At 53.5% G+C, this 27,999-nt stretch overlaps 9 protein-coding genes across 9 annotated transcripts; 7 read left to right on the top strand and 2 right to left on the bottom strand.

Moving 5' to 3' along the window:
* Positions 1 to 1,000: 1,000 nt before the first annotated feature.
* On the top strand, positions 1,001 to 3,718 carry DSM5745_02168 (uncharacterized protein; the record flags this gene model as incomplete). The annotated part of the gene is made up of 1 exon (XM_026744184.1): positions 1,001 to 3,718. The coding sequence occupies one exon, from the start codon at positions 1,001 to 1,003 to the stop codon at positions 3,716 to 3,718; it is 2,718 nt and encodes a 905-aa protein (XP_026607347.1).
* A 144-nt stretch (positions 3,719 to 3,862) lies between these two features.
* dph1 (2-(3-amino-3-carboxypropyl)histidine synthase) lies at positions 3,863 to 5,023 on the bottom strand (the record flags this gene model as incomplete). Its single annotated transcript, XM_026744183.1, has 1 exon — positions 3,863 to 5,023. One exon carries the CDS (start codon positions 5,021 to 5,023, stop codon positions 3,863 to 3,865), a length of 1,161 nt encoding a protein of 386 aa, XP_026607346.1.
* A 449-nt stretch (positions 5,024 to 5,472) lies between these two features.
* Positions 5,473 to 8,396, top strand: DSM5745_02166 (uncharacterized protein; the record flags this gene model as incomplete). Its single annotated transcript, XM_026744182.1, has 5 exons — positions 5,473 to 5,712; positions 5,790 to 6,578; positions 6,909 to 7,053; positions 7,132 to 7,840; positions 7,889 to 8,396. 5 exons carry the CDS (start codon positions 5,473 to 5,475, stop codon positions 8,394 to 8,396), a joined length of 2,391 nt encoding a protein of 796 aa, XP_026607345.1.
* A 749-nt stretch (positions 8,397 to 9,145) lies between these two features.
* Positions 9,146 to 11,585, top strand: DSM5745_02165 (putative lipase; the record flags this gene model as incomplete). Its single annotated transcript, XM_026744181.1, has 3 exons — positions 9,146 to 9,152; positions 9,204 to 9,288; positions 9,344 to 11,585. The coding sequence occupies 3 exons, from the start codon at positions 9,146 to 9,148 to the stop codon at positions 11,583 to 11,585; spliced, it is 2,334 nt and encodes a 777-aa protein (XP_026607344.1).
* An 846-nt stretch (positions 11,586 to 12,431) lies between these two features.
* DSM5745_02164 (uncharacterized protein) lies at positions 12,432 to 13,388 on the top strand (the record flags this gene model as incomplete). Its single annotated transcript, XM_026744180.1, has 2 exons — positions 12,432 to 12,658; positions 12,725 to 13,388. 2 exons carry the CDS (start codon positions 12,432 to 12,434, stop codon positions 13,386 to 13,388), a joined length of 891 nt encoding a protein of 296 aa, XP_026607343.1.
* A 527-nt stretch (positions 13,389 to 13,915) lies between these two features.
* On the top strand, positions 13,916 to 17,962 carry DSM5745_02163 (uncharacterized protein; the record flags this gene model as incomplete). Its single annotated transcript, XM_026744179.1, has 3 exons — positions 13,916 to 14,390; positions 15,194 to 16,892; positions 16,942 to 17,962. 3 exons carry the CDS (start codon positions 13,916 to 13,918, stop codon positions 17,960 to 17,962), a joined length of 3,195 nt encoding a protein of 1,064 aa, XP_026607342.1.
* Positions 17,963 to 19,054: 1,092 nt separating this feature from the next.
* On the top strand, positions 19,055 to 21,027 carry DSM5745_02162 (carnitine O-acetyltransferase CAT2; the record flags this gene model as incomplete). The annotated part of the gene is made up of 3 exons (XM_026744178.1): positions 19,055 to 19,091; positions 19,174 to 20,836; positions 20,895 to 21,027. The coding sequence occupies 3 exons, from the start codon at positions 19,055 to 19,057 to the stop codon at positions 21,025 to 21,027; spliced, it is 1,833 nt and encodes a 610-aa protein (XP_026607341.1).
* A 1,458-nt stretch (positions 21,028 to 22,485) lies between these two features.
* Positions 22,486 to 23,604, bottom strand: DSM5745_02161 (uncharacterized protein; the record flags this gene model as incomplete). Its single annotated transcript, XM_026744177.1, has 3 exons — positions 22,486 to 22,607; positions 22,703 to 23,114; positions 23,179 to 23,604. 3 exons carry the CDS (start codon positions 23,602 to 23,604, stop codon positions 22,486 to 22,488), a joined length of 960 nt encoding a protein of 319 aa, XP_026607340.1.
* Positions 23,605 to 25,884: 2,280 nt separating this feature from the next.
* Positions 25,885 to 27,811, top strand: DSM5745_02160 (putative MFS multidrug transporter; the record flags this gene model as incomplete). The annotated part of the gene is made up of 3 exons (XM_026744176.1): positions 25,885 to 27,361; positions 27,414 to 27,458; positions 27,510 to 27,811. The coding sequence occupies 3 exons, from the start codon at positions 25,885 to 25,887 to the stop codon at positions 27,809 to 27,811; spliced, it is 1,824 nt and encodes a 607-aa protein (XP_026607339.1).
* Positions 27,812 to 27,999: the final 188 nt, after the last annotated feature.

Genomic DNA, 27,999 nt, shown 5'->3' with positions numbered 1-27,999 from the left:
GTATTTCACTCATGGAAGCCTTGCAGTATCTGGCGTTTGGCAAGCTGAAGCTTGAAAATACACGCAGGTGCCACAGAGCATGGCTGATATCTTATCCCGAGTCTATAGATTAGATTCTCAGCGTCAGAAAGGGGCACGGGCAATTTCAGGTTGACCCCTGACACTATGGAGTCCGTAAAATACGGTATCATAATTCTTCTGACTCTGACTCTGGACTCGTCTGGAGTCACCGAAGACTCACTAAGAGAGCTCATCTGAGATCCTTACCAGGCCAGGCGACAACAACCCTCCGGCTCTGCTCGGACGGTGGACCATTCCAGGTGCTACCCCGAGTACTTCATGCATAACACGGCCCCCAGACCCCGTACTCCGTAGTTCGCGATGATGCCGGGGCAACCCGTGGCGTCATCTAGCACAGCGCTTCCGCAGGGCCAGAGGTAAGCCGGTTACATTACATACGGCTATTGGCTGGCGCGTCGATCGCTTTCACGTGATGATTCCAGTGCAGTCCCTCGTCACTCTTACTCTCTGGGCGGGAACCAGCGACTCTGAGAAACGGAAACGTTGCTCGGAACGAGATTTTCCCCAGTCGCTGCTTCAGCTTCACGTCCTCTTTCACGTCCATTTTCGCGCCCTTGATCTCCGATTCTATCCTTGTCCCACCCACTTTGTATCTCCTCTGATATCCTAGGTTTTCAACGATTTTTTCTGCATTTTTTTCCATCTGCCGAGCTTCCGCCTATCCGATCTCGTCGCGTGTCGCCCTTCTTCCTTTCCCCTTCATCTATTGCGTCAATGGTCTGAATACCCACCCGTATGCGATCATCGGTCTCACCTGCGCTATCAACAACCAATCATACAGAAGGATTGCGACCGGCATCAATATTATCAGTTCGTCCTAGTTGACCTCTCCGGGCTTCTCTTCCATTACTCCCTTCTCACCGTGGCCCCTATCCCTCCGTCTTCTTCCCCCAGTGGCCGGTCGAGCGGGCAATGGGGGATGCCTTCTCTATCGGCTTATACTCCACTTGAATCCCTTCTCTTCTTCCAGACTCTCGCCGCGCACGATTCGCATCCAACCAACTTTGTGTCGATATCAGATGTTCTGAGCAAAAACAAGTTCATTCGCGAAAATGGCGCGTTTGACCCGCGCAGGTTCACCCCGGAGGCGCTGGAGGACCTTTATTCGAGATTGATGCACGACGATGGTAGCAACTCGCCTGCCTCTACACAGGAACCGAACGGTCATCAATCGGAATCAAGCCCTAGTAACCCAAAGAAGCGCAAGATTAATGCATCTCGCCCCGGGTTTGTCCAGTATCTGGTGCCGCACCTGTACGCCAAATATAAGGAATTGGTTACCAGGGAGATCAAGCTTGAAGAAAAGCGGTACAGGGACATTAAGGATGAGATCACACGGCTAGAGAAGGAAGAGCGCGAAGCGCCCCGAGAGCAGCCGGCTGAGCCGGCCCCAACGCTAATCCATACGAAACCTGGGCTTGCGCCCGAACCGATGGACTTGGATACGCCCGAGACACCAGTCGCTCAACCACAGCCTGCCAAGGAACCGATACCTACCCCGGTTAAGCCTTCTACGAGCGTAGAAGTGAAACAACCTCAGCCAGAGCCTCCCCGCAAGGATCAGCCGCCGACACAGCTCACCCAACAACAAAAACCACTCTCGGGGACCGAGTCGCCGGCGCAAACCCTTGGACAACAACCAGAAATCCAGAAAACCCTACAGCCACCACCACCACCCCAGCCCCAACCTCCAGCGTTACCCCATCCAGAACCTCCACACCCCACACCGCATGCGACGCCGCGCCCTATAGCACAGCAACTGCTTCAGGCTCAGCAGCCGCAGGGTCTTCCCATCAGTTCTCAACAAGATCAGTCAGCCGCAGATCTTCCACGACAGACACAACTACCCAATGGAAAAGTTATACCGCCGGCTCAACAGCCACCTGCTGCCGCTCCCAGCGCATCTGTCCAGGAGAAGCCAGTCAACGTGCCGCCTACGCAGCCTCAAAAACCGTTGTCGATCCCCGTTGCCATGGCTCCTGCCCCTTCTCACGAACAGGTAACCACTCCGTTACCGCCCCCTCGACCATCTCAACTACCCCAGCAGATGGCCATTGTACCAGTTGCTTCTCCTACTCCGAAAAAGGCCGCCTCAGCCACGAAACCCGCTGCAAAGAAGAGTGTGCCTCCCGCCGTTCCACGTGGACCACCTCAAGCCAGTTTCCAACAATGGTCTTTGAACCAACCACAAACTCCACAACATCCGCCGCAACTTCCTTCATCCTCCTTATCTCAACCTGCGGGTCACATCAAGCCTCTTCAACCGCTGCCCATTAAATCCACGCCAAAGATGGTGCCGCGTCCTCAGCCTGTGGCAGCTCCATCGACGCCACAACCCCCTCGTCCCGCCTTCCAAACACCAGTACCTCCAGTTCCTCCGTCTGGATTTGCGACGCCTGTGGGACACCCTCAAGGATTCCCGGCAACCCTACCGCGTGCGTCACGACCACGGCTATCACTCGCGACTCCTGGATCATCCACCCCTTGGAAGCAATCTTCGTTCTCCACTCTACCAAATTCCCCTCGCTCACCCGAAAGACCTCGTCCAGAAGACGTCAGTCCGATCAGCGAAAGGGCACCATCACCGTTTGGCTCACGAGCGGCAACCCCGGAGGAATCCGAGCCTCCGCGCCGGAAAGGTGTTGGACGTGGAAGGAAGAAGGTGACAGATACCACTCCAGCAGGTCCAAAGAAGAAAACGGAAAAGACCACACCAGCGGCCGGGAGAAAACGTGACAGGAGCACCGCTTCATCGAGAAGTCGAGGGCGATCTATACATTCGCGTGATGACGAATCAGGAGCGGAGGCTGGAAAGATCAAGCGCGAAGTACCAAGCACTCCAGCTGGGGTTGGTTCTGTCGGGCCCGAGCGTAGCTCGACTAGCCAAAAAGTTCCGAGAGGCCGGCCGAAGCGCAAACGTGATGAGGCCTCCGAACCAGAGCCCCAGCCTCGGCCTCAGCCTCAGCCCGAGCTCAGTCAGATAAACCATGCGGATTCGGATCAATCGGCACCTTTCGTGCTGTGTGCGCGCAACTTTCGAGGGACTGGCACCCCAATTATGAATGATGTCTTGACCCATAAGCATGCATCTATGTTCGCCAAACCCTTGACGGAACGCGAAGCGCCTGGCTACCGAGATCTTATCTACCGACCGCAGGACCTGAAGTCTATCAAGTCGAGCATCAGTCAGGGGAGCAAGGCTTTGGCTGCCGTCACGGAAGCCGCCAACACACCAGTTGCGGACGGCGAGTCTCCGGTTCCATCGAGGAGCGCCATTCTTATGCTGCCCAAAACCGAAGATGTCATTCCGCCAAAGGCGATTGTCAATTCAGCGCAGCTAGAAAAGGAACTGATACGGATGTTTACCAACGCGGTCATGTACAACCCCATCCCGCAGCGTGGTTTCGGACCAGCATTCCCAATGGCGCCGGACGGTGGTTCTGGACGGCGGCGGTACGCATCTGAGCCTGACGAGGGCGGCATCGTCAAGGATACTATTGAGATGTTTGAGGATGTGGAGCAGGCGGTAACTACGTGGCGGTCTGCTGAGATCACTACTAGCAAGACTGTCCTCTCTCTTCGCAGAGAAAGTACCAGCGACCACAACATGGACAGCGCAGACGATGTCCAGGGCTGATAGATCTCTGCTGTAATGAGTTAAGATAATTATGTAATTTAAATTAAGCGAAACTCGAGTGATTTGTGCTCGTAACCGTTTCCCTTTTCCTGTCTATATAGTCGTAGCTGATCGTAAACACATTTTCCAGATGCAATACATGACTTAGGCTGCCTGGACGGTCTGCGGCTTTGTGCGTCCCAACCCATCCTTGGCATAAAAGTCCATCGGGTAAACACCCTCATGTGTCTTCTCCCAGCCCTCCCGAATCCCTAGCGCAATAAGGGCCTCGTATGGCGTCAAGAGTGGCCTCGGGAACGCATAGCCCCAATCAATACTCAGTCGTGGGCAAGCGATTTGCACCCAACACTCCACATCGGACATGGCCGCCAACTTCCCGGGAAAGATCTCGCTGAGAAGTAAATTGACGAATGGAATCCCCCGCTCGGTAAGATGCGACTCGATCATGGCCATAGTATGCGGGTTTCCCTGCCGGCCAAGAGAACCGAGGATGATGCCCCATTTCTTTGCGGAGCGGGCGGTGGAAATGGCGTCGCGGCGGAGGGTATGCATTTCGGTGTGGTCGTAGGATTCGCGGCTGAGAGTGCGGGAGTAAGGATCATAGCGGTAGGCGGGTATTGAGGGGTTATGGATCATAGCGGACTCGAGGTGGAAGCGGCCGTCACCGAGGTATAGGAGGTAGTCGATTTGCTGGTTGGATAGCGTGGGTGAGGTGCAGCCTAGAATTTCGCCCTTTGAGAGCGGGGTGATTTGCGGGATGACAACGTTGAAGCCGGCGCGTTCGAGCACGGGCTTGAGGCCGTGCAGGGTTGCGTTGAATTGGATTGTGCCGACGGTGGCAATTGTCTTTCCGGGTTGGAAGTTGCGCTCGAGGGTTGCGAGGAGGTGTGTTGTATCGATGCTAATGTCGACAAATATGTAGAGCGTTTTAATCTTTGTTATGTCCACGGGAATTAGGCAGGAGTGCGCGTAGTGGACGAGGAGGTCGCAGCCGAGAGCGCGGGCCGTGTAATCGTCTATGCAGCATGCGCCGTAGGTAACGTCACCCATTATAAGAGTCTCTGTTCCTGGGCAGAACTGTGTGAGGATGTCGGAAATTGTTGTTGCGAAGAGGAGGAGGCCTTCGGGGAATTGGAGGGCTATGCGCTTTGCGCCGGAGGTGCGGATGCGGTGGATGGTTTTGGGTATCTCGAACGAATAATTCTTTGGGAGGAGGTCGATAGCGGCGAGGATGTCCGGGTCCTGGGAGATTTCGGGAGGGACTTGATTTAAGGTCCTGGGCGTCCTTCGGGGCGCAGCTGTCATGGTGAGCATTTGATTAAAATTGAGAGCGGCCTGTTGCCGTACCTTTCTGTATGCTTGTGGATTCAACATCCTGGACGCTCGGTGATGATTGTGCCTGTGCGTCTGCTGTGCGTCTTCCGACAAACCGCTTCTTCGGTTGCCGTAGAGAGGCATTAGTCTGAGGAGTCTCACTAGAGTCACCCATCTTGCCGGTTTGCTAGTCTGTTGTAACAAGTTCTCATGAAGTGGGATGAAGCCAATTTTTCCCAATCGGAATCTGACTAAGAGGGGTCATGTGGGGCTGCCGAGTCTAACCTCTTCCGGTCTGTCAAGTGGCTTCTCCGCATTTCGCCCGGACATTGTTCCAACAATCTGGGGCTCATGGCCTGATTCCATCATCGTCCTTCTTCATCGCTTGAAGCTGGCTTGTGTACCTTGGCTTTATTCCGCTTATCGCAATGATTAAATCGATGCACAGACTGAGCCTTTTGTCCGCCCTACGACCACATTCGACGAGACGCTTTGCGACAGAGGCGCGGTTGACTTCGGACCATGTCCGTATAGTTGAAGTAGGCCCTCGCGACGGGTTACAGAACGAAAAGAAGTCCATATCGCTCGAGACGAAACTTCAGCTCATATCAAAACTCGCTAAAACAGGTGTCACGACCATTGAAGCAGGCTCTTTTGTACCGGCCAAATGGGTTCCCCAGGTATGTCTGCGGGCGGGGAGTCCGTAACCGAGACGGCCGGCGTGGTTCGATGTTTTTACTGATGGTGGAATTGATAGATGGCGAGTACTGCAGAGATATGTGAACATCTCCTACAAACACCTCCGCAATCTCAAAATGAAATCGCATACAATTACCTTGTTCCGAACGTCAAGGGTTTAGAGGGCCTCATCAAGGTCATGGATTCAACAGGGGCCTCGGCAAGCACAGAAGGGACCAAGACCAAATCCCCCACCACGACTGAGATCTCCCTATTTGCTGCAGCAACAGAAGCCTTTTCCAAAGCTAACACCAATTGCACCATCCAAGAATCGCTGGATCGAATTCGTCCCATCGTAGCATTGGCCAAGACCAAAGACATCCGGGTCCGCGGGTACGTTTCCGTTGCTTTGGGCTGTCCATATGAGGGCCCAGATGTTTCACCATCCAAGGTGGCTGATATCACGGCGACTTTACTCGAGATGGGCGCGGACGAAGTGTCGGTGGCCGACACTACCGGCATGGGGACTGCACCCCGCACGATGGAACTCCTCCAGGCTCTGAAGGCAGCTGGCATAGCCAATACAGACTTGGCGCTCCATTTCCACGACACTTACGGCCAAGCGTTGGTGAACACTATCGTAGGGTTAGAGCACGGGGTTCGCATTTTCGACAGCAGTGTTGGCGGACTCGGCGGCTGCCCTTATTCCAAGGGGGCGACGGGCAATGTTTCAACCGAGGATCTGGTGCATACGATTCATGGTCTCGGCATGCATACTGGCATTGATTTGGAGGAGATGTCAAGAATTGGGTCATGGATTAGCGATGAGCTTGGTCGGCCTAATGAGAGTAGAGCAGGGAAGGCGACGGTAGCAAGGCTTCAGTCATAGTCTGTATGCCATTGCAATGAGGGTTATTTCTGAGCTAAGTCATTTATGGATTCTCTTATCAGTATACTGTAGTTCGGTTGCCCTACTTATCTACTCCGCACGCCTTACGGTATCTCTACCTATACAAGCGCTCACCGCTCAGGCAACTCATCACGCGACGTTGATGTTTCTTTCAACGTCGCTCTTCCTTTGTCTATCCTTTGTCCATTTATTTGCCACAATAATCCAAGGGGGTTTGGTATACCTACTTATGATATGACTGTACACCTATTGCTGCAATTGAACTTTTTCTCTATCTCGCTCCTGTAGTCTATTAAATCATCACGTCTCAGCTTGCGACCACGGGTTACGCCTAAGGGACAAATGCTGCCTCTTCCGGGTTCAACGTCTTCCACATGGGTCCGTTTCCGCGTGCACCTTGGTGCATTATTCCACGGAGCTGACCCCCAGGTCTGTGTGGCATTTTGGTTATTCGGTAGACATTAAGCCCCCTCGACCTTCTCATGCGCTCTGACTGAATCATAATCGTCAGGTTTGATCAACAACGTGCTCTATGTTATCATCTTATCCGCTGCGCTCGACCTTGTCGGGCCGAATGTGCCAAAGGGCGTGGTACTGCTTGCCGATGTAATTCCGTCCTTCGGGGCGAAGCTCGTCGCCCCCTACTTTATCCAGGCCGTCCCTTACTCCGTCCGGATCGTGATATGTGTGGCTTTCTCTGCCCTGGGCATGCTCGTGGTGGCTTTGAGTCCGGCATATGTTGATGGCGGTACGATATCTTCTAAACTCGCGGGCATTGTTTTGGCGAGCTTGTCGAGCGGTATCGGGGAACTGAGTTTCGTTGGTTTGACACACTTCTACGGCCCGTTTAGTCTGGCGGCTTGGGGAAGCGGTACAGGCGCTGCTGGACTGGTGGGGGCTGGTGCATATGCACTGGCGACTACATCTTTGGGTCTTGAAGTGAAAACGACATTAATGACGTCTGCTTTTCTGCCGGCTGTTCTGGCCGTCAGCTTTTTCTTCATATTGCCCCGATCGCGGATACGGTCTGGACACGCTGGATCTGGAGATGAAGAAGGACATGCGGGTAACGGGGCACTCAGCGATGATCCTGATGAAAGGGAGGGCTTACTTGGCTCGTCCATTCATTCCGCTGGGAGTCTCAAAGTTGCACATCGAGGGCGTGGATGGCAGAGCTTAAAGGCCAACCTGCATCACGCGCGAGGGCTGTTCTTCCCTTTGTATGAACTCTGACCCTTAGTATGAATGATAGCTGACCATGTCCCTAGTATGCTTCCACTGCTCCTCGTATATATTGCCGAGTACACCATCAACCAAGGGGTATCACCGACGCTACTCTTTCCGCTCAAGGAGACCCCTTTCGCCCATTACCGTGCATTCTACCCCGCGTATAATGCAATATATCAGGTTGGCGTCTTCATCTCTCGCTCCTCCACACCTTTCTTCCGTATACATAACCTCTACCTCCCGTCTCTCTTGCAGATCGTCAACCTGATAGTGTTGACGATGCACTCATTGTTTAACTTCCTCCCCAACGTCTGTCTCGTTTTTATCGTGGTTTTCTGGGAAGGCCTTTTAGGAGGTCTAGTATACGTCAACACCTTTGCGGAGATCGGCGACCGAGTACCTCGAGAAGACCGCGAGTTCTCACTCAGCGCAACCACGGTCAGCGACTCTGGGGGTATTTGTATCGCCGGCTTTCTGGGGATGGTGTTCGAAGTCTGGCTCTGTGATTGGCAAGTTTCGCATGGAAGGGACTTTTGTCGAAGAACGTGATTGATACAATACCAGATAAGACATAGACATTCAAGACATACGAAGTATGCGTATTCGAAACATACCAAAATTGAGTCTGCGTCAGGTAACTGCCAGCTGGAAGTTCAGCTGACAAGCATTTGCGTCACAGGACTCCAGGGCCGTGGCCCATTTGCATGTGATTGAGGAATGCGGAGAGCGCCGGGGTAAAGCCCGAGCCCGGCTTGACTGCCAGCAGAAGGCACACCACCACTCTCGAGAAAGCTGATTGTTCTCTAATCTCAACATCCCCATGCTTACCTTGGATCTGATTCTCTCTGCCGCTCCTTGCCCTTGATGCCTGCTGCGTGGGTTATAGTAAGTCGTGGTAAGCAGGCTGGTGGGGCCTTCACATGCATCATTGTCTGGGGAACATGATGTGTGCCTCCAGCTTTGACAGTGATGAACCATGGCCCTTTGTTCTTCTTCATTCACTCTTCAGCCTCTGGTCTGGTTTGTTTCATTTCTTTCACTCATCTGGCTTCAACTTGCACTCTCTTCACGTTGAATCTGTCGTGACTTAGCTGATTGCAAGATAAAATTGACGGAGTAATCGCTCCTCTCTATCCACGTTCTATGTACATGCCTCTTTTCGTATCTCAGCGCTTTCTGAAGAACCTATTTCTCCGATATTCTTACGCTCCGTGCGACGTATTCGTCGGATCACCCGCTCATTCAGCCCGAAAGGTTTCCGTGTCGCACAATCATTTCCTCGATATACTCTGGTTGCAATGATAGGTATGCGGAATTGCCCGAGTAAGTCCTGGGTAACACTGACGATTGGCCTAGATCACGTTCTTGGGAGGCCATCAACCAGGTCCCGCAAGGTACAAGTACTGGGCGTATTTTTATTTTGGTCGTACTACCTCTTCAGGTATGTCCAGGAGTTTGCATCTTCATGCCACAGCTGCTGAATATTAGTCTGGTAGGGGAAACAAACATGGTCCGCCCGTCATCCGGAAGATATCATCTCGTCTATCTCAGAAGTTGAGTGTTTGGCAGACGACAGTCGTTGTCGTTCTCTGGCTCTATTTCGCTCGGAATTTCGCCAAAATCGTAGGCCTCGAGAGCCCCGAACCTTTAGCGAACCTCTACTCCCGGCCCTACTTTCGCGCGACATGGATTACAACAGCGCTGGATGCTGGCTTTTGGACTGCGATGAAAGTGCGGCCAAAGTGGCTTCGAGACATTGCGTCTTTGGTTTCAACGGTCTATTACCTTTTTGCGGCCGAACAGGCTGATGATAAGGTCCGCCGTGTACGAGCAACATTGACGGTGGAGCATCTGCGGGTATCATGGAATAAAGGAACTACACCTTATCTCTGGGCACTTGCGAGTCTGGTACGTCCAAGGCTTACCAGATACTTGCCCCGTGCTATACGCATACCTCGGCCGCGGCAATCAATCTACACTGAGCCGACAAGTGCGTGGTTGTACTTTGATGGTCCGCTGAGCGCACTGAAGGAACAAACTTGCATCGTCCTCGATATTCCTGGAGGCGGATTTGTTTCCATGACACCGCGGCACTCTGAAGATCGATTACTTGCGTGGGCTGGAAAGACCAAGCTCCCGATTCTGAGTCTGAACTATAAGAAAGCGCCAGAGTACCCGTATCCGTACGCGTTAAATGAATGCTATGATGTCTATCATTCGATAATCACCACGCGTGGTCGTTGCTTAGGGCTAAGTGGGGATGCGCCGCCTCGCATCATACTTACTGGTGACAGCGCTGGCGCCAATCTTGCTATTGGAACTACTCTAATGGTGCTCCAATCTGGTGATCGAGGAGCATCCCTTGGGCAAGGGAAAAGCTCTCTTCCAGGGCCAGATGGATTGGTACTTGCTTATCCGGCGCTGAATATGAAGATCGAGAGCTGGATGACCGAAGAACAAATGGCCCTGATTCAAGAAAAAAGTACAAATCGGAGCGTCGTGCACAGAAAGGACATGGACTACAAGAGATTGACGCCGTTTGCCTCTCCAGGCGCTTCGTCCGACGATCTTCGACAGAATTCCTACCTTTCTGAGCCAGACCTAGAGACAGGGACTCTGGTGGAAGAGACCGCGGGGCTGGCTTTAGAAAGGAATGAGGAAGATCTGGATGAACAGACTGCTTATCTTGCCAATAATCCACCAGAGAAAATCCAAACCAGGCTCGCCGTATCATCGATGATTTCATATGTAAACGACAGGATTCTGTCGCCAGAAATGATGAGAGCCATGGTCATCCTTTACGTCGGACCTTACAACCGTCCAGACTTCAACACAGACTATTTACTGTCCCCGATTCTTGCCCCTGAAGCGCTTCTCGCGCAATTCCCCAAGACATGCATCCTCACAGGCGAGCGGGATCCATTGGTCGACGACACGGTAGTCTTTGCAGGACGGCTAAGGCAGGCCAAGTTGCGCCGATTCCAGGAGCGGCAGGAGTTAGGCCTCGAGAAGTCGCACCGCACATTCAATGAGAAAGACCATGTAGAGGTCTCGCTGATCCCCGGTATCTCTCACGGCTTCATGCAGATGGCTAGCTTCTTCCCTGACAGCTGGAAGCATATCAACCGGTGTGCATCTTGGATTCAGACGCTGGTCGAGATGGCCGATCTCAAGAAGTCACCTTCTGGTCTCAGCAATAACACACTCTCCCACAATCATATCTCAAAGACCGATGTCGACCATGCTCTTCTCCGTTACCACAAGCGCACACTGACCGGCGAGTCCTCCGCAGACGAAGACAAGCCGCTCGAAATGAGCATAGGCAAAATGACCCCACTAACTCCTGCGGTGCGTATTGGCAGCAACCCAGACCACAATCACGAACATGTCCCAAGTCCGGTAGTTGAGACGGAGACGGAGACGGAGACGGAAACCGAGCAACTACCATCAAGTCGCGTCAGCCCTACCACCAGCACTAAGCCGGATGATCAAAAGAAACCTGGCGGGAGTAGGTTTCGAGGCCGACCCACACGATCTAGGGGACTGGGCAGACGGCGACCATTGGCACCATACAAGATTGACATAACCCCCGAATGGGCATCCGATCCTGTGAGTCCGACACGGCCACGAGATTCCAGCTTGGCCAGTTTGCCGAGCGAGGAGGATCTGTTACGTCGCCGGATGTCCGGACTGGCAGGTGGGCTGATGGGGATTGGTGAGGGAGCGAGGACGCCGTGAAAGAAGTGAAAGATTGCTTTGATTAAGGTAGCGCGCTTATTATTGTAACATTGGATTTGGCATTTGTACTGAAACAGGACAGTACATATACGCAAGGTATATATATATTTCGGGTTCGCATTCATAATAATGGGCTAGGCATAATAGACGGATATGTGAGCAACCACACTTGTAAGCTGCACAACGAAGCTGGAGTATCTACCACTGTTACTCGCCATACCGACAGTAATAGTATATATCCTTTAGTATCCGTCTGTTAGGTTGTGGATAAGGCAGGCTCCTGCAGGCGCCGGATAAAGTAGCCCCTCTGATCTGCAACGCGAAGCTTGGCCCGATTGAAGCTCTGCCTGCCTCTTAATGAAAAACACATTGTTCATCAAACATAACTCACAGGCTATGATCATGTAAGCTCTTAAGGTAAGTAGGTTATACCCACAGAGATGCTTGTTGTGAGCTTCAAGTGTCAATATACCCCAATTCTGGGGGTGAATCCCTTGCTTGGGTGGGTCTGTATTCCTCTAGTTCAGATGAACCATCGAAACCAACAATGGCGTGCTATGGCTCATCTCACCTCACCACCTCCCCTCAAATCCCAAGCCGGCCCCGTCTCTCGACCATGTCTCGAGCACCCAGCCTTTTGATCCGCAGCCGCATGTCGCACCGAGCCGTGCAAGCTCTGAATCCAAGCTGTCGTGTTCCCACCCCTGCTTGAGCATTCAGCCTTGAAGCAGGAGCTCAAGCTCTCAGTGCTTCACCGCTACACCTGCTCCCCACTCGCGTCGGACGAAGAGGTAGCTACCCTATCTATACATACATACTTAGTTACGCGCCCGGAGCTAGTCAAGTATGGCAGCCTCCCAATTCTCAGACGTGGAAGCCCAGCCGTTTCTCGAGACGAAGGAGTACGACTCCTACGCCTGGGTGCTTCTCGAGGACCATCCCCTGCGCTCTTATCCAGACGATACCAATTGCCATCCTGAGGTCACCGAATTCACGCGCAAATGCTCTGCGTTTGTTCGAAGGCGCTGGAGGGAGCGCGGGCTACCTCTGCTATGTCTTGTGTTGATGTTTTTGTGAGTCGGCCTAACTGGTTTGGTTTTATACTTTTGGCGTGTGTCTTAGTCCTGACTATGTTTTAGTGTGATTGTCCAATTTTTGGTCCAGCTGCCGCATATTGTGTCTTATTTTCTGGAACCGGACTATAGGCAGGATCTTCCGGGTTTCATCCAGACACTAGATACGGTCGACCGGTCGCTCGGGCTTGGAATCGATCATGCGGCTATTTGTGTGTATGACGCTTCGGTCCAGGCCCAGATGCATGGAGTGACGGGCGACGCCGTCGAGTATACCCTTGCTTCGGGGTGTACTGGCGCCAAAGTGGATCTATCACAGAGGGATGAAGAGTTATTTGTGGGGAGTTGGGGACCAGGCCTCGATGATGAGCACACGCTGCAGAGCGTTTATCTCCAATCACTTCAGTCTCAGCTGGATGCTCGGAATTCTGCTTTCGTCAACTTGACTGGGAAAAACGGTGGTCAAAATGATCTGGTACCGGTCGGACTCTTTGACGAGAACCCAACGCAGTCGTTTACATTGTTATTGAACATTCAAAAACCGATGCGAAGAGCGTGGCCGCCGCTTGTTGCCCAGTTAGAGGCCTTGAACGAGAGGCGTTATTTGTCCTATCGGAGCGCAGAGCAGGGTCTTGTACTGCGACCGGTCACAGTCGTGGTTTTGGGGAAAGGATGTCGACGATTGTCATTGCTGGATGACTTGTCAAGGGCTATTAAGGGGTTCTTCTGATGCCTGTAGATCTTGATAAGACCCTGTATTATACTTTATACCCAGCTTGGATTATATTTCGTCAGATGAGGAATATACCTCCGGAGTAATGCAGCGCTCAGTGTCCCGGCCTGCCACGTTGACTGCATATCATACACTGTGAGTGGAGATGATCGAGTGACGGAGCCCAACGATGCCTTAAATCGACATCACCGCAGAATCTGGCGGATCGACCGTTTTCCCCGCTGCCTCTGCAGAAATCCCCTGTCTGATTGGCTGTGCGCAGGCACTCTGTTGTGATGTCTCCAATAAATCTAGACTGCTACTTCGTAGCATAGTCGCTGCGAGTGTGTCGCGTGGAGGGCTTTTGTTTCCTTGCTTGACTTCGGTTATTTCTCACCGTAATTTGCGCCCTCTTCTCCTTTCCCAACTCAACTCAAACAAACTTCTCTTCTTGACCTTTCAGTTCTGTTTCTCCTTCACAACTCGACTGCGCGTTATTCCTCCAGCCGCTGGCGTTTGTTGCATCTGGTAGTACCACAATCATCATGATGAATTACCAGAAGTACTATCCGGCGCCCTCGACATATCCTCCGCATACGCTATCAATACCAACCCACGACCCTCGCTTCACTGCATCACGTCCTCCTGCTCCTCCGGCTCCCCCTGTCGTCGTCGCCGTCACAGCTGCTGCTCCATCCGTCTCATCGCCCTCGTATTCGCACAGACCACTGCGACCCTCGTCCGACCAGGGCCATCAGGCCGACCAGGCGCGATACGAATTGCCACGATCAGCACCATCAGCCGCCTACAACTACCCCCTGCCAGAGCGCACCCCTGCTGTCGCGCCACATTCCGCTGATCATGGGTATGCGTCATATCGGAGAGGGGACATTGTGTATCACGTCTCACAGGCGACCCACGGTTCACGGAAGCGGCCTCATCGCGATGAAGGCCCGGAGGTTGATCCTAATCTAGGTCGTCGTTACCGCGGCGATGGCGAGGGTCACACTGTGTACTCCGGTGAGTCTGTCGCTAGCTGTTTATGTACTTTTGTGCTGTTTCTCTATCTCCTGTCACGTTATCTCCCCCGGTGCATCTGCTCGTGAGCCCCACTCCTGCCCCAACCAATCAAGCCCCGGTCCGCCAGCTCCTGATCGACTGCCGCCTGAGGCACGCTCGGGAGCGCTAGTCCTGATCGGGGCTAGTGATGCGTGCCAGGGCATCGCGTCCCGGAGGCCAATCACGGGGAGCAGCAGTCACGGGGCTCAGCTGAACCCACTGGAGAGTGAATCTGCCGTTGCGCTTGTTCTGGTGGTTGTTCATCATCATCACATTCACTATTCCATTTCCATTCCCTCTGTCCCCAAGAAGGGCCCAGACGCCTGTCTCTCATCTGATTTGTCTCATCGCCTGCCTTGATTCTTCTTCAAACAACCAAAACCTCTCGCGACTCGCGTCTTTCTGTTATTGCTTCCTTGCTCGCCTCCTTCGCGTCGCTTCGTCTCCCCTTGCTGTCTTCCCCCGTTGAATTCGCTTCTCTGCTACCCGTGATCACCCATGCGACATGAACCCTCCCCCGTCGCATGACCACTCCCGACGGAGATCTTGGGGTAGCAGCGGTAGTTCAGCCTTTCCTGGTGAGTGTCAGGCTTCTGCTCTCTCTCCTGCTCCTCTGTGCCAGGAGAGCGAAATTAGCCGGCGCGGAGTACCCGAGACAACGCAGCCCAACGCCTAGCCTTCTGCTTTCCGCAACCCAAACGCGCTGTATTCTAATGTTGCTGTATGGTTCCATCTGCTAACGTGCGATTGTGTTCATCAACCAGGCCAGCCAGATCAGCCCTCCGCTCCCTCGTCAGGTTCTCGTCGGATGCCTCCTCCGTCTCCACCGCAACATTACCCGTCGCGCGGCCCATCGGGAAATACGGCCTCTCTTTCCACACCATTCTTGTCGCGTGAGCCTCCCAACACCGCGGCCCATCATCGTCCAGGGAGCAGCATGTCGATATCGTCCATGCTAGGCTCGGACGCTGACCGACCACCGCGGGATGTAGGCTCGTCGATATTCTCGCGTCTTCCTGTCTCCTCCGGCCCGTTCGGCAGCGCGCCCCCGCCGCCATCAGCCCCCGGTGCCATGTCCCCTCCTACGGCTCCTGCACGACCAGCGCAGCACGATTACCCGTTATTCCGACGATCACAAACCCCTGAAAAACCGTTTGCGAGGAACAACCAGCCGAACAGAGGATATCGAACGAGCTCGGGAGGCGGCCCGCCGACGACAGGTACTGAACAGCCCAAGTATAGCGGTCTGTCTCGCCTATCGTCTGCGTCGCAGTACGCGAGTAAGCCCAACTCCGCGCACCCATCACCGCAGGTCTCTCCAGCCGAACCAACGTACAACGGTAATGAGTCGCGTCGACCGAGCTTCAGTGGGCCGCCTCGACCGAACAGCCAGCCCCAGCACCTCGAACCTCCACCACGACCACCCGGCTATAGCCCGCTATCACGGCATGCTGCCGCTCCTGTTGAGAGCCCATTTGGAGCGTCGCATCAGCGACCCCCGTCATACATGGGCCATGACCCTCAGCATGGCCGGTTCGGAGGATTGTACGGCGACCGTCAGGCTGAGGAACAGGCTCGTCGAGATAAGGAGCGGGGTATGTCGCAGCCAGAAAGTAAGGTAGGCGCTGCGCCTTCAAGATATGGTTCACTCTACGCGGATCGCGACACAACAGCCGGTCGGCAGCAAAGCACTTCGTCAGCGTGGGAAATGGGTCGTTCGCAACCAGCCTCGCCGGAAACTAAGCGGTTGTCGGCATCGGAACCAAACTCGTATAGCTTCGGCTTCGGCGCGATTCAGAACTACACCAAGACTCTAGGCTCGCAGCCGGGAGGTGCTCGCCAGCCGCTCCCGGTTCAGACCCAGCAGGGTCACAGAACATCCTCCCCACGCGATCAGCCGGCGTACCTCAACAAACGACACAGCGGTTCTCATATCTACGGCGGGCCCTCTTCTGGTCCATCTCCTACGTTTGCACACCCTTCCCCGGATGATCAACCTCGTAAGGGCAGCGATGAGTTGTTACACCATCGTAACCTTCTCGGGGTTGGTCTAAATGTAAAACAGGGCCGAGCTTCTCCACTTCCCCAAGCCGTGCAAGGTGCTCAAGCTCAAATCCTTGGCCCTGCTGGCGAGTCAGGCATCAAGAGCGAGCTAGGGCGGGTTTTCGCAGGCATCGGGAGTGGTGTTGGCGGTGTCACAGCTACTACCACGGGCAGTGGACCTTCAACGCCGATGACTGCAAGCCCTTTCAAGCGTGATAGCCTCACTGCTCGGTCTTCTAATACAGAACCAGCGGACGAGAATAAAACTACTCGACCTGGCTCTGCAACCGGGAAGCGCCCAAGAAGGTCAGAGGAAGAGAATCGACTGGAAGGCGAAAATGGGGTAGATGTACGACTAGGAGGATCTACGCGTGGTGGTCGACGAAGTCGCGCTGCTCCGCATCATCACCACCACCATCAGTATGTGTTATCGTATTCCAAATTTTGATATGTTACTGATATCTTCCAGTCACCACCACCATCATCATAAACCTGAAGAGGAACATTCCTCCTTTGGCAGCTCTCACAGACCACTTGGCATGAACATGATTCACCGACCGAGTGATGGTCTCGGAGGAGAAGCCGTGCATCCGCACCACCACCATCACCATCATCACCACCACCATGTGCCCCGAACCGCAGCTACTGCTGCTTTGATGCCAATGCGGGAACCTCGAACTGTCGTTACAATCGAACCTGTGATTTCCAGCGTCTCTCATCTTCCTCGCCAGCATCTCGGCTCAACATTATATGCTCCGCGGATTGGAGCGCCGACCGCGAAAGCGACATTGGAGAGCGCCAAGTTCGGATACACAACCACTCCCCTGCCTCTCCCCCGTTTCGATGGCAAGGAGAACTGTACTTTCACGATTCGCGTCCCTCGCTTCCGGATAGATAACGGTCACCGCGAGGAAATCTGCGCTCGACGCGCTGTCTGGGGCACTGGTATCTATACTGACGATTCGGATCCAGTTGCGGCGGCGATTCATTCGGGCTTCATTCGCGGTGCTTGGGGCGAAGACGTGGATCCCGATATGCTCGACCTGGAGATCAAGGAAGCTTTCCAGCACGCCCCTAAGACGGCCCAGGACATGGGACTCGAAGAAGGCGAACGACCCAAAATCCCTCCGCCACCGCCGGCTGGCAAGGACCTCCACATTACTTTGCTCATCCTCCCCAAGCTGGAACGCTATGAAAGCAGTGTGCTATTCGGTCTCAAGTCTCGTGTCTGGGAGCAGAATCACGATGGCATGAGCTTCAAGGTTCTTCGTGTCGAGTGGGTGGACGAAGGAGTCGGTCGGGCGGAAGAGCGCAGCGGCGAGGCCAGGAGGAAACGCCTGCGCAACCTCATCCAGTCCGGTCGTATCTGTACAGGACCCGGGGTGGTGAAGCTGGATCAACTCCGCAGTGGAATCCAGGTTCCACGGCGCAAACCGAAGGCAATCGAGGGCCAAGAGCAGCCTACATCCGCCATGCCAATTGTCTCGTGAGACAACCTTACTATTATTGATTCCCTTAATGCTTTTGATTTTCTTGATTGTGTACTAGCGAGGCGTGGCGCAAGCCTATTGTCGGGTTTTATTCTTCATTTGCCTGGACGGTTTGTCATTTACACCAGTTTCAGTACATGCGCTCCATCTCTTCTGATGATATTAATACTATACCCTGTAGTTGGTAATCGGCATGACATTGACAGTTCCATAGTCCTACATCTCCACGTTCAACGCCACACTTTGATTCGTCCAGATGCATGCAGATCGGATCAACGGACGCAGCGGGTGAATGGAACCTAAGCTTAATTTACAGCAGAATCATAATAATCCTTCTATAATAATGTATACTTGTGATGCTGTTCCACGGAATGCTGTAGAACATTTTCAGCCATTTCGGCCGGGGCTCTTCGAAATCTGGAGGCTGGAGCTCTCCCCGCATTCTGCCTCGTGGTGACAATTTCCGTGTTGCACTTCGCAGCTGCCATCAGGTGTTCCATGTAGCGGCTCTTATGTTTGCCCTAGGGAGAAATAGTCATCATATAACTCTATTTAAGCTATAACGACGATCTTCTATAAGAGTGACATGGTCATGGGATCGGACCGAGGCTGAGAGTCCGAACCTGGCTGCTTGTGTCCTCCGGCTCCCCGCGGTGTATCTGTGATACAATAATTACACGCAAAAAGCGCTCCACTTCCCAGGAATGTGACAGGCTGATACGGTAATAATCCACCTCCCATTCAGCCGAGGTTCATTGTTCGGTTCTCTTGCAGAGTCGCTGGCCTCATCTTGCCTCTTCTCTACTTTTCTACTGGCTTTCTCGTCTTTCTTGCCCCTGTCTCTTCTCAATCCTTCTTCATAAACTACTCGACCGCTTCCATACCGCTCTATCCACTATCCTTTCCTTTCTCCTGTCACCCCTCCACAACGAGAGTGATGTTTACAGCGGCTGCCCGGAGCCGGTTCTCTTCTACTCTTGCTCGCCCCCGCCTATCTCCTACAAATTCTCTCCTCGCTAGATCTTCAGTGGTACGGTTACCTCTTGATACCTAAAGTAACTGGAGTCTTGCTAATAGTACTAGGCTTCAGCAATGGCACCGCGGCGCAAGGCTTCTTCTGTCCCTGAGGGTAAGAATCACATGCAAGAATACACTTGACGTTCTGCGGCGGGTGTATAGGGTTCAAAGCGGTTTTTTCTGACTCCAACTAGGTTACAAGGAAGATCACTCCAAAGGAGCGATGCTCCGATTCGAAGACTCGCTCCCCCGCCTACCGGTCCCAACATTGGAAGAGACAGGTCGTCGGTACCTAAAGTCCGTTCATGCCGTTGTATCCGAGGCCGAGTACGAACACACCAAGAAGGCTGTCGAAGAGTTCATTCGCCCTGGAGGCGCAGGCCAGACTCTGCAAGAACGGCTTCTTGCTCGCGCTGCGGACCCCAACACCAAGAACTGGCTCACCGAGTGGTGGAACAACGCTGCTTACCTCGGCTACCGGGACCCCGTGATTCCATACGTCTCTTACTTTTACTCCTACCGCGATGACCGTGCCCGCCGGGACCCCGTTAAGCGCGCTGCTGCTATTACTACTGCGGCGCTTGAGTTTAAGAGTCAGGTGGATGATGGCTCTATCGAGCCCGAGTACCTCCGCAAGATTCCTCAGGCTATGGGCTCGTACCAGTACATGTTCAACTGCTGCCGCATTCCCGCCGACCCTGCGGATTACCCTCAGAAGTATGCTGCTAAGGAGAACCAGCATATTGTGGTTGTCCGCAAGAACCAGTTTTTCAAGGTGCCTCTGGTTATTAACGGCCGTCCGCTCAACGTATCGGAGCTGGAGCAGCAATTTGAGCGCATTTACAAGATTGCGCAGAAGGTCCCGCCCGTTGGTGTCCTGACTGTTGCAAACCGTGACCACTGGACTGCCGCCCGCAAAAAACTCCTGGAGGCTCACCCGGCCAACGCCGATGCCCTGCGGGAGATTGAGTCTAGTGGGTTCCTTGTCTGTCTCGATGATGCGAGCCCCGTGACCCTGGAGGAGCGTGCGGAGCAATACTGGCACGGTGACGGCCACAACCGTTGGTTTGATAAGCCCTTGCAGTTCATCGTCAACGAGAACGGTACCGCCGGCTTTATGGGTGAGCACAGCATGATGGACGGTAGCCCGACCCACCGTCTCAACGACCACCTCAACGCCCTCATCTTCAACAACAAGATCGATCTTTCTGCGAAGTCCGTTCGCTCTGACCTGCCCGACCCCCGTCCCATCAACTTCCACCTGAACGAAGAAACCCTCGAAGCGATTGACGCAGCGGCCAAGGAACACCGCCAGCAGATTGCCGCACACGAACTGCGCGTCCAAGCCTACCAAGGCTATGGCAAGGGCCTGATTAAGAAGTTTAAGTGCAGTCCCGACGCCTACGTGCAGATGATCATCCAGCTGGCCTACTTCAAGATGTATGGCAAGAACCGCCCAACCTACGAGTCTGCCTCGACCCGCAAGTTCGCCGAGGGTCGCACAGAGACCATCCGCACTGTCTCCGACGACAGCGTCGCCTTCTGCAAGGCCATCACAGATGCATCTGTCCCGCGCGAGGAAGCCGTCCGTCTTTTCCGCACTGCCCTCGCCGCGCACTCCAAGTACACTGCTGAAGCTAGCGATGGCAAGGGCGTCGACCGCCACCTCTTCGGTCTGAAGAAGCTCCTCCGTGAGGGCGAGCCTCTGCCTTCCATCTACTCGGACCCGGCCTTTGCCTACAGCGGGTCCTGGTACCTATCTACTTCACAGCTGAGCTCAGAGTTCTTCAACGGCTACGGATGGAGTCAGGTTATCGATGACGGGTTTGGAATTGCGTATATGATTAATGAGAACAGGTGAGACCTCCTATTCTATAGCCCCCGGAGATAAATTAATTGCTAATAATAATTGCAGCCTCAACTTCAACATCGTCTGCAAGCGCATCGGCGCTGAGCGCATGAGCTACTACCTCAACGAGGCTGCGGGTGACATCCGCGACATGCTGATGCCCGATCTTGCTGCCGAGGCTGAGAAGGCGAAGCTGTAGATCGGCTCGTTTTCCCCCTTTTCTCTCCTTGATTATTTCATAAGAGAAGACCTAGACGGTTTTGTCACGGCCGTGCGATTGCATGCCTAGAACTGTGTTTTATGTTCGTTGGGATATCTGCTCTAGTTAGCCTGTTTATTTGATGTACTTTATTCGATCTTGGAAATAGATCTTGATATCTATGCGGTTTTTGTTTTCTTGTTTGGTAGCCTCTTCTACTAAGTTACGACGAGTAGCATGCACAATCATGTCTACTCCTCCGCGCCTACCTTCACTCGCCGAGTCCAGGCCTTGTCCAATTGAATGGAGCATCGCAGTAATCCTTGCGAGCTTCTCCTTCTTTCATGTACTGCAACTGGGAAGACAGCTGCGATCGTATTATGATCAGCAACACAATCATCTATCGACAGTCTATTCAGTCTAAATATATGTACACCGCAATATAAGCAACGTCCACCTATTTGTCCAGCCACGCCAAGGACCATGATCGAACAGTGTGGCTGTAGAACAGGCCGGTCTCGATTACTCCGTATATGCGGGCCGGATGATACTGTAGGGTGGGTGTAGGAGCCAGCCTGGGCTGTATGCACATCTGCGATTACCAGTAGGTAAGATCTTTCTCCCGCCGTTTCACTGGCCAGTGTTTCAGCCACTGCGCAGTGGACGAACCATCAGCGGAAGAGGAATCCCCTACATGTTTCTGATGTCTACCTTGGAACCTCTGGCTGGCTCTCGGGGTCTATGTTAAGAGGTAGAGTTGGTGATCTGCACGCCACGCGAGAGGCCAGACCCGGCGGGCGTGAGATTTAGGTTGGGACAGTAGTGGGACTCGGACTGCTGGGACTGCAGTTTGCGAGCGTGTTGGGCCCCTTGCTTGGAGGATCTTAGAATTAGAGTCTGAGACAGATGCATATACGATGTATCTAGGGGGCGGCGCAAGGGGTAGGCTCGCGTGGTTGGTACACCGTACACGTGTTTCTGGGACATGTATTCTTACGCTGAGCTGATTGGGGAAGGAAGATCTCGAGCTTTCGATTGAAGAGAAGGATATGTCGCTAGGCTTTTCATGTCATGTGTTTGACTGAATTGGATATCTATGTTGATTGGTAGATAGATACATGTTGAGATGAGTTCATTACAGCGCTGCACTACTTGCGTTGCGCGGTGAGAACATAGTCTTTCGGGCCATGTCTAAACAACTGGCAAATGGAGTTGAACGGACAGTTGTTCATTCTAAGTTGCCCTCTTAACCGGGCGTTTGAAGGTGCAACACTGCGTTGCTTATTTCGGGTGAGTCTGGTGCTGGGTAACTCAGTAAGCCGCCATGCGCACCTCTTCGAGGTTGACGGGAGCGTTCCACGAGTACCTTCGGATGGTTCGGTTCATTCAAGGTCTGAGTCGAGTAGGCGAAATATAGATAATATTTGAGGTTGCATTCCAAGAAACGCGCTGAGCCAATCACGTCTTGTCTGACAACTCACTTTCAGATCCCGCACCCGCTGCCGGTTGTCTAACGCTAGGGTCGCCGGGGGTTGCAGAAGGAACCGTCATGTTCGTGCTTTGTTCGCTCACTTGACGTTCTATGACAGGAAAATGTTAGCGAGGTGAGGCATTTTGGGCATTTGAGTTCGGATCGCTGTCCGAGTGTCGTTAGACAGGCCGGAAAATCACGCACCTAAATCCCGAATACGCTGCCGTAGCATCTGATTCTCTCTTGCAAGCGACGCGGCCTCGGCCTGGTAAAAGCTACTACTCTGGTCCTCTCGGCTTAGGCTACCCCGCCGTCCTATGCTCTCACCGGGGCTAAGGCCGGGGCCGGCGACCCACTCTGGTGCGGCCATATCCCGGGTTGAATCGGCTGGCCTGAGACTGGGGGAGTGTGCCTGGCCTTGGCTCGGGCGGCGACTAGACAAAGACGAGGGCAACTGGGTTGACGTTCGGCTGCCTAGTGTAGATAGTGAAGCGCCGGGTGGAAATGAGACAGAGCGCTCGCTGGAAGGGGTAGCATCGTCGATCGCAGACTGGTGTTGCTGCTCAAGATGCTGAATACGGAGCTCTTGGTTCCTGATCGTCGAAAGAAGTCGGTTCTAGAAAACGAGGTGAACCATGGTCAACATCACACCAAAGACGCTAAAGAAAAGTATGCCTTACCACCTGAGCTTCCTGCTCTTGCTCTAGTTCCTGATGCAGCTCGCCAAGTGAAGGAGTGCGATGATGATGGGGATCACCGAAGCCCATAATGGGACTATTGGGAAAATTGAACAAGCTTGCACGGGCAGGCTCCGAAGGCGACGCCGACGAATTATCGCCGATCGGCTCGCTATAGCTATTGTTGCTACTGCTGTTGATGTTCAGGTTTCCAGATCGGCGACGCTCCGACACCGAGATTGGATGATGGCGGCGCGGCAGCTCGGAGGACATGGTGCTACTGTTGGAGTGGTTGTTGTTTGAGTTGGTCGACGAGTTGGAAGCGCCGGTTGACGCAATAGCGTCCAGTAAACTAGTTAGGTTCCGTCGTTGGCGTGGGGAAGCAGATGCCGAGCGAGATGGGGGGAGGGAATTGATGTCCGGAGACATGGTTAAGTGGGATGAGCCCCGGATCGAGCTAAACCTCGCAGTGACCCAAAAGCAGACAACAAGAGTAAGTGCAGATGCAGACTAAAGCTGACGATAACGGAGATGGAGGCTGTCACCTGGCTGTCTTGCTTGACTCTGTTAGAGTCTGGCTGATGGTAATATTGATGGGCCAGGCCGAGCCCGAGGCGAATGAGGGGAGCTGTCGCAAGCAGAAGGCGGTCAAGAAGCTCAGACGGTCACGGTCATTCTAGCCGCATGTGGTCTAGTGCTGGTGGCCAGAGCCCGGAAACAGCCGAACAGCCGAAGAATCAGGGTCAATCTCACACGTGACCTACTGTCTTTGCCGGCATAGTGGGGATCTGTGGAATGTCGGGGAATCCAAGTCGCATTCAACGTGAAATAATCTGGAGACTTGCGGACGATCGCACATCTTGGTTGGGAAACCTGGAGCGATCCCGTGTTCTGTACTTCGTACGGAGTACAGTTCTACTAGGAGTACGGTCCGGACTCCGGAGTACGTACCGCGCTTGGCATCGTTCATCTTGGCTTCGGTGGCTGGTCTTACGACGCCTTAGCGTGTGCTTAATCCTACCGTAGAGGCTTCGGAAGTGTGGAACAAAGAAAGTAGAAGTAAACATCGACTACAGAGTCCATACAACGGTTGCATACAGCACACATAATGATCTGGCGGCGATTCGCGAGTTGCCATTGCGGCGTGCGCGCCTGGATGAGATGATATGGGGAAAATTCTACGAATCCTGGAGACTGGAGAGATTGGGATGCCCATGGAGAAGCCCCCACACCCCCTCAGAATTTTCTGCTCCACGGAACCCCGAGGTTGCAGTCGGCAAACCGTGTTGCTGATCACAGTCACACCACGCAGGACCGAGTGATATGACAGAATAAAATACTCAATCTCTTACACTCCATCCTTGCGATGCCCAGGCGATGATGAACATGCCAACAGCAGTCAAGATTTGTTCAAGGAAAGCAAAGACGAAGGATTGGGGCGAAGAGGAGCCATTGACGTCATCCGCGGCAAAACATCCCCGCGACTGGCTCTCAAATTCAACCTTGCAAGATTTCGAGATGGAACGACAGGGGAAGCCCGAGCGACTATTACTTCAGGCACTCCACTTGAGTCAGTCGCCACATGCGTCAAGCCAAACAGACAGCGATGGATCCATCATCATCATATCATTTTGACTCTCGACCCTGGAGCCAAGGTCCGACCGCTGTTCGGGAACCACGCCCCAGCATTAGGCATACCGACGCCCCTTGCGTCGTACGACCGACCACAGTGTGTAGTTGTACGGGGTAAACTGAGAGCCTGACAGCAACGCTGCATATCGTGAGATGTCGATGCTGAACATTGCATTCACTCTGAGCTTTGCCAGAAGCGATTGGTCCATGTCTGCTGGTGTGACTTGTTCGATGCCGGAATCGAGTCCCGCCTGCCGGCCTTCCTGATCCGGCCTCGAGGGAGGTTCCGGCCCAGAACAGCGTCCAACAGCCACCGCATTTCGCCAGGTGTAGTCTCGTCTGGACGAATGCGGAGTCGCTGATGCAGTCTCTGCATCTACACCTCGTACTCCGTACGCCGTAGACATGCACTGTAGGTACTGTAGGCTACACAGCAAAAGCAAAGAATCAGCCGCCAAGGCACCAGATCTTCATGGGGCGTTTCTACCTTGGAAGTAGCTAAGGACTCGAGAAAGATCGGCGAGCGACTGGCTCACTGGAAGTTAAACGCAAAAGCTACCTGCAGAACGAGCAGAACTGGAGAAGTCGGGGTGGTAACTGAGCGAAGTCAGAGGTAGCATCGACGCTTTCTGGGTCCAGCCCACGGCCGTTGCCCGTTCTTTCCCTTCTGGGAGTTCTTGCCTCCAAGCTCACAATGATGACAGGCCGGAGCTCTTCTTCCTTCTCTTCCCACTCCCTCCTCTTTTAACATCTACTACTCCCCCGCTTTCTCTCTTCCTAATTCTTCTTCTCGTCATCTTCCCATCATCCCTTCCGAGGAGTATCTCTTCGTCACTTTTGTCGACACTCCACCTTCCTGTTCCTCTATTCTCTTCTTGTCGACGCCGATCATTTCCCAACCCTCATCGCGCGTGTCATTGTAAGTATCTCACTGTTGGTACTCCACTGTTTCCCTCCATGATCAGTGTTGAGTTACTGTCACTCATGATACCTCCTTACTCTTCTTCCTCCCAACTGGCTTCTCTATCTAGTCGTTAGGGCAACGCTAACTTGAACCACAGTGGTGACCCAACCAAGATGGCCACGCCACTCCCCGAGAAGGAGATCGAAAATCCGCAGAGACTGCGCCAGCCTGATGCATCCTCCTCGTCTCAGGATGATGCGATTCTCGAGGCTGAGAAGGAGAAAGCTGGTGGAGGCCTCAACGGCAAATCCCAGCTTCCTCGTGACCCAACGGCTGGTACTACCTTGCACCAGCTAGAGAACAAGCCTGGCGAGAAAATTGAGTTGACCGAAGACGACTGCTACGATCAACTCGGTTATGCATGGCCAAGCTGGAAGAAATGGATGGTCATCTCTGTGATCTTCCTTGTCCAGACATCCATGAACTTCAACACCAGTCTTTACTCCAATGCCCTTGGTGGCATCTCGGAGGAATTCGGTGTGAGTATGCAGGCTGCGCGTTGTGGCGCAATGATATTCCTTGTCCTGTATGCCTTCGGCTGCGAGCTTTGGGCTCCGTGGAGCGAGGAACTTGGCCGCAAGCCAATCCTGCAGGCGAGTCTCTTTCTTGTCAACATCTGGCAGCTTCCTGTTGCCCTTGCACCCAACTTCGCCTCCATCATGGTAGGCCGCGCTTTGGGTGGTCTTAGTTCAGCTGGTGGTTCCGTTACACTTGGTATGATCGCCGATCTTTGGGAAGCGGATGAGCAGCAGTATGCTGTTGCTTGTGTTGTTTTCTCCTCCGTTGCTGGCTCAGTCATTGGTCCTGTGGTTGGCGGATTTGTCGAAGAATACTTGCCCTGGCGTTGGTGCATCTGGATTCAACTCATCTTCGGTGGCTTCGTTCAAATTGCACACTTGCTTCTTGTTCCTGAGACGCGGACCACAATCTTGATGGATCGAATCGCCAAGAAGATGAGGAAGAGTGGCGAGAACCCCAACATCTACGGACCCAACGAGCTCGTCCCTTACAGCGAGCGCTTCTCGATGCGGGAGATCCTTGTCACTTGGATTCGTCCCTTCAAGATGTTCTTGACCGAGCCCATTGTCTTGACACTTTCGCTCCTGAGTGGCTTCAGTGACGCACTGATCTTCATGTTCATCCAATCCTTTGGCCTGGTTTACGAGCAATGGGGCTTTGGCACTGTTGAACTTGGCTTGTCATTCATTCCTATTCTCGTGGGCTACTTCATTGCGTGGTTCTCCTTTGTGCCAGCTATCAAGAGAAACATTCGTGAGAGGCGCGAGAAGCCTGACGACGAACAGGCTCAGTACGAATCGCGTCTTTGGTGGCTGCTCTGGACTGCTCCTTGCCTTCCAATTGGCTTGATTGGGTTCGCTTGGACCAGCTTGGGACCTCCTGTTCACTGGATAGGTACAATGGTTTTCTCCGCCATTGTCGGCATCGCCAACTACAGCATTTACATGGCAACCATCGACTACATGATCTGTGCCTATGGGCCGTACTCAGCTTCCGCCACTGGTGGAAACGGCTGGGCACGCGATTTCCTTGCTGGTATTTTGACAATTCCCGCGACACCCTTCTTCCAGAGTAAGTGTGCTTCTGATCGCATGTACTCCCGCAATGCTAACCCATCTTGCAGATATCGGCGGCGAGCACCATCTGGAATATGCATCTACCATTCTTTGTAAGTACAGTCCGCATCAGACCAACGCAGCGAATCGCTAACATGTGTTAGTCTGCATTTCGTTCCTCTTGGTGATTGCAGTATATGCTATCTACTGGTACGGTCCGACGCTCCGTAAGCGATCACCTTTCGCCCAGCAGTTGTCCGATGCAAAGGCCGAACTGCAAAGCCATGGCGCAATCCACACCGGCAGGCTCTCGCGCGTCCCAACGGGCTCGCGAGCAAACTCCTTTGCTCGATCGCAACAGAACTTGCGCATCCGCCAAACCCTGGGAAGCCGACAGAACAGCTTTGCGGCGTCTCGTCCGACCTCGCGCACTGCTTCTGCGCGGCAAAGCTTCTCGGAGGTATAATGACTTGTAAACAGCCAACAAGCATGACGATTATGATGAACGAAAATCGAATGGATGCAAAAATACCAACTCCAGATACGCCGGCTCGGCGTCATCATTTGAAACTTGCTGCCTCTGGAAAGATCCGTCTCGTCTCCTTCCAATGTCAACACTTCCTGGCGTTTCTTTTTCTTTTTCTTTTCTACTCT

This window comes from Aspergillus mulundensis (genome assembly GCF_003369625.1).
Source record: "Aspergillus mulundensis strain DSM 5745 chromosome Unknown scaffold_1, whole genome shotgun sequence".
Lineage (NCBI taxonomy): Eukaryota > Fungi > Ascomycota > Eurotiomycetes > Eurotiales > Aspergillaceae > Aspergillus > Aspergillus mulundensis.
The sequence above is the reverse complement of the archived record's forward strand: the minus strand, read 5'-3'. Positions and strand labels throughout refer to the sequence as shown.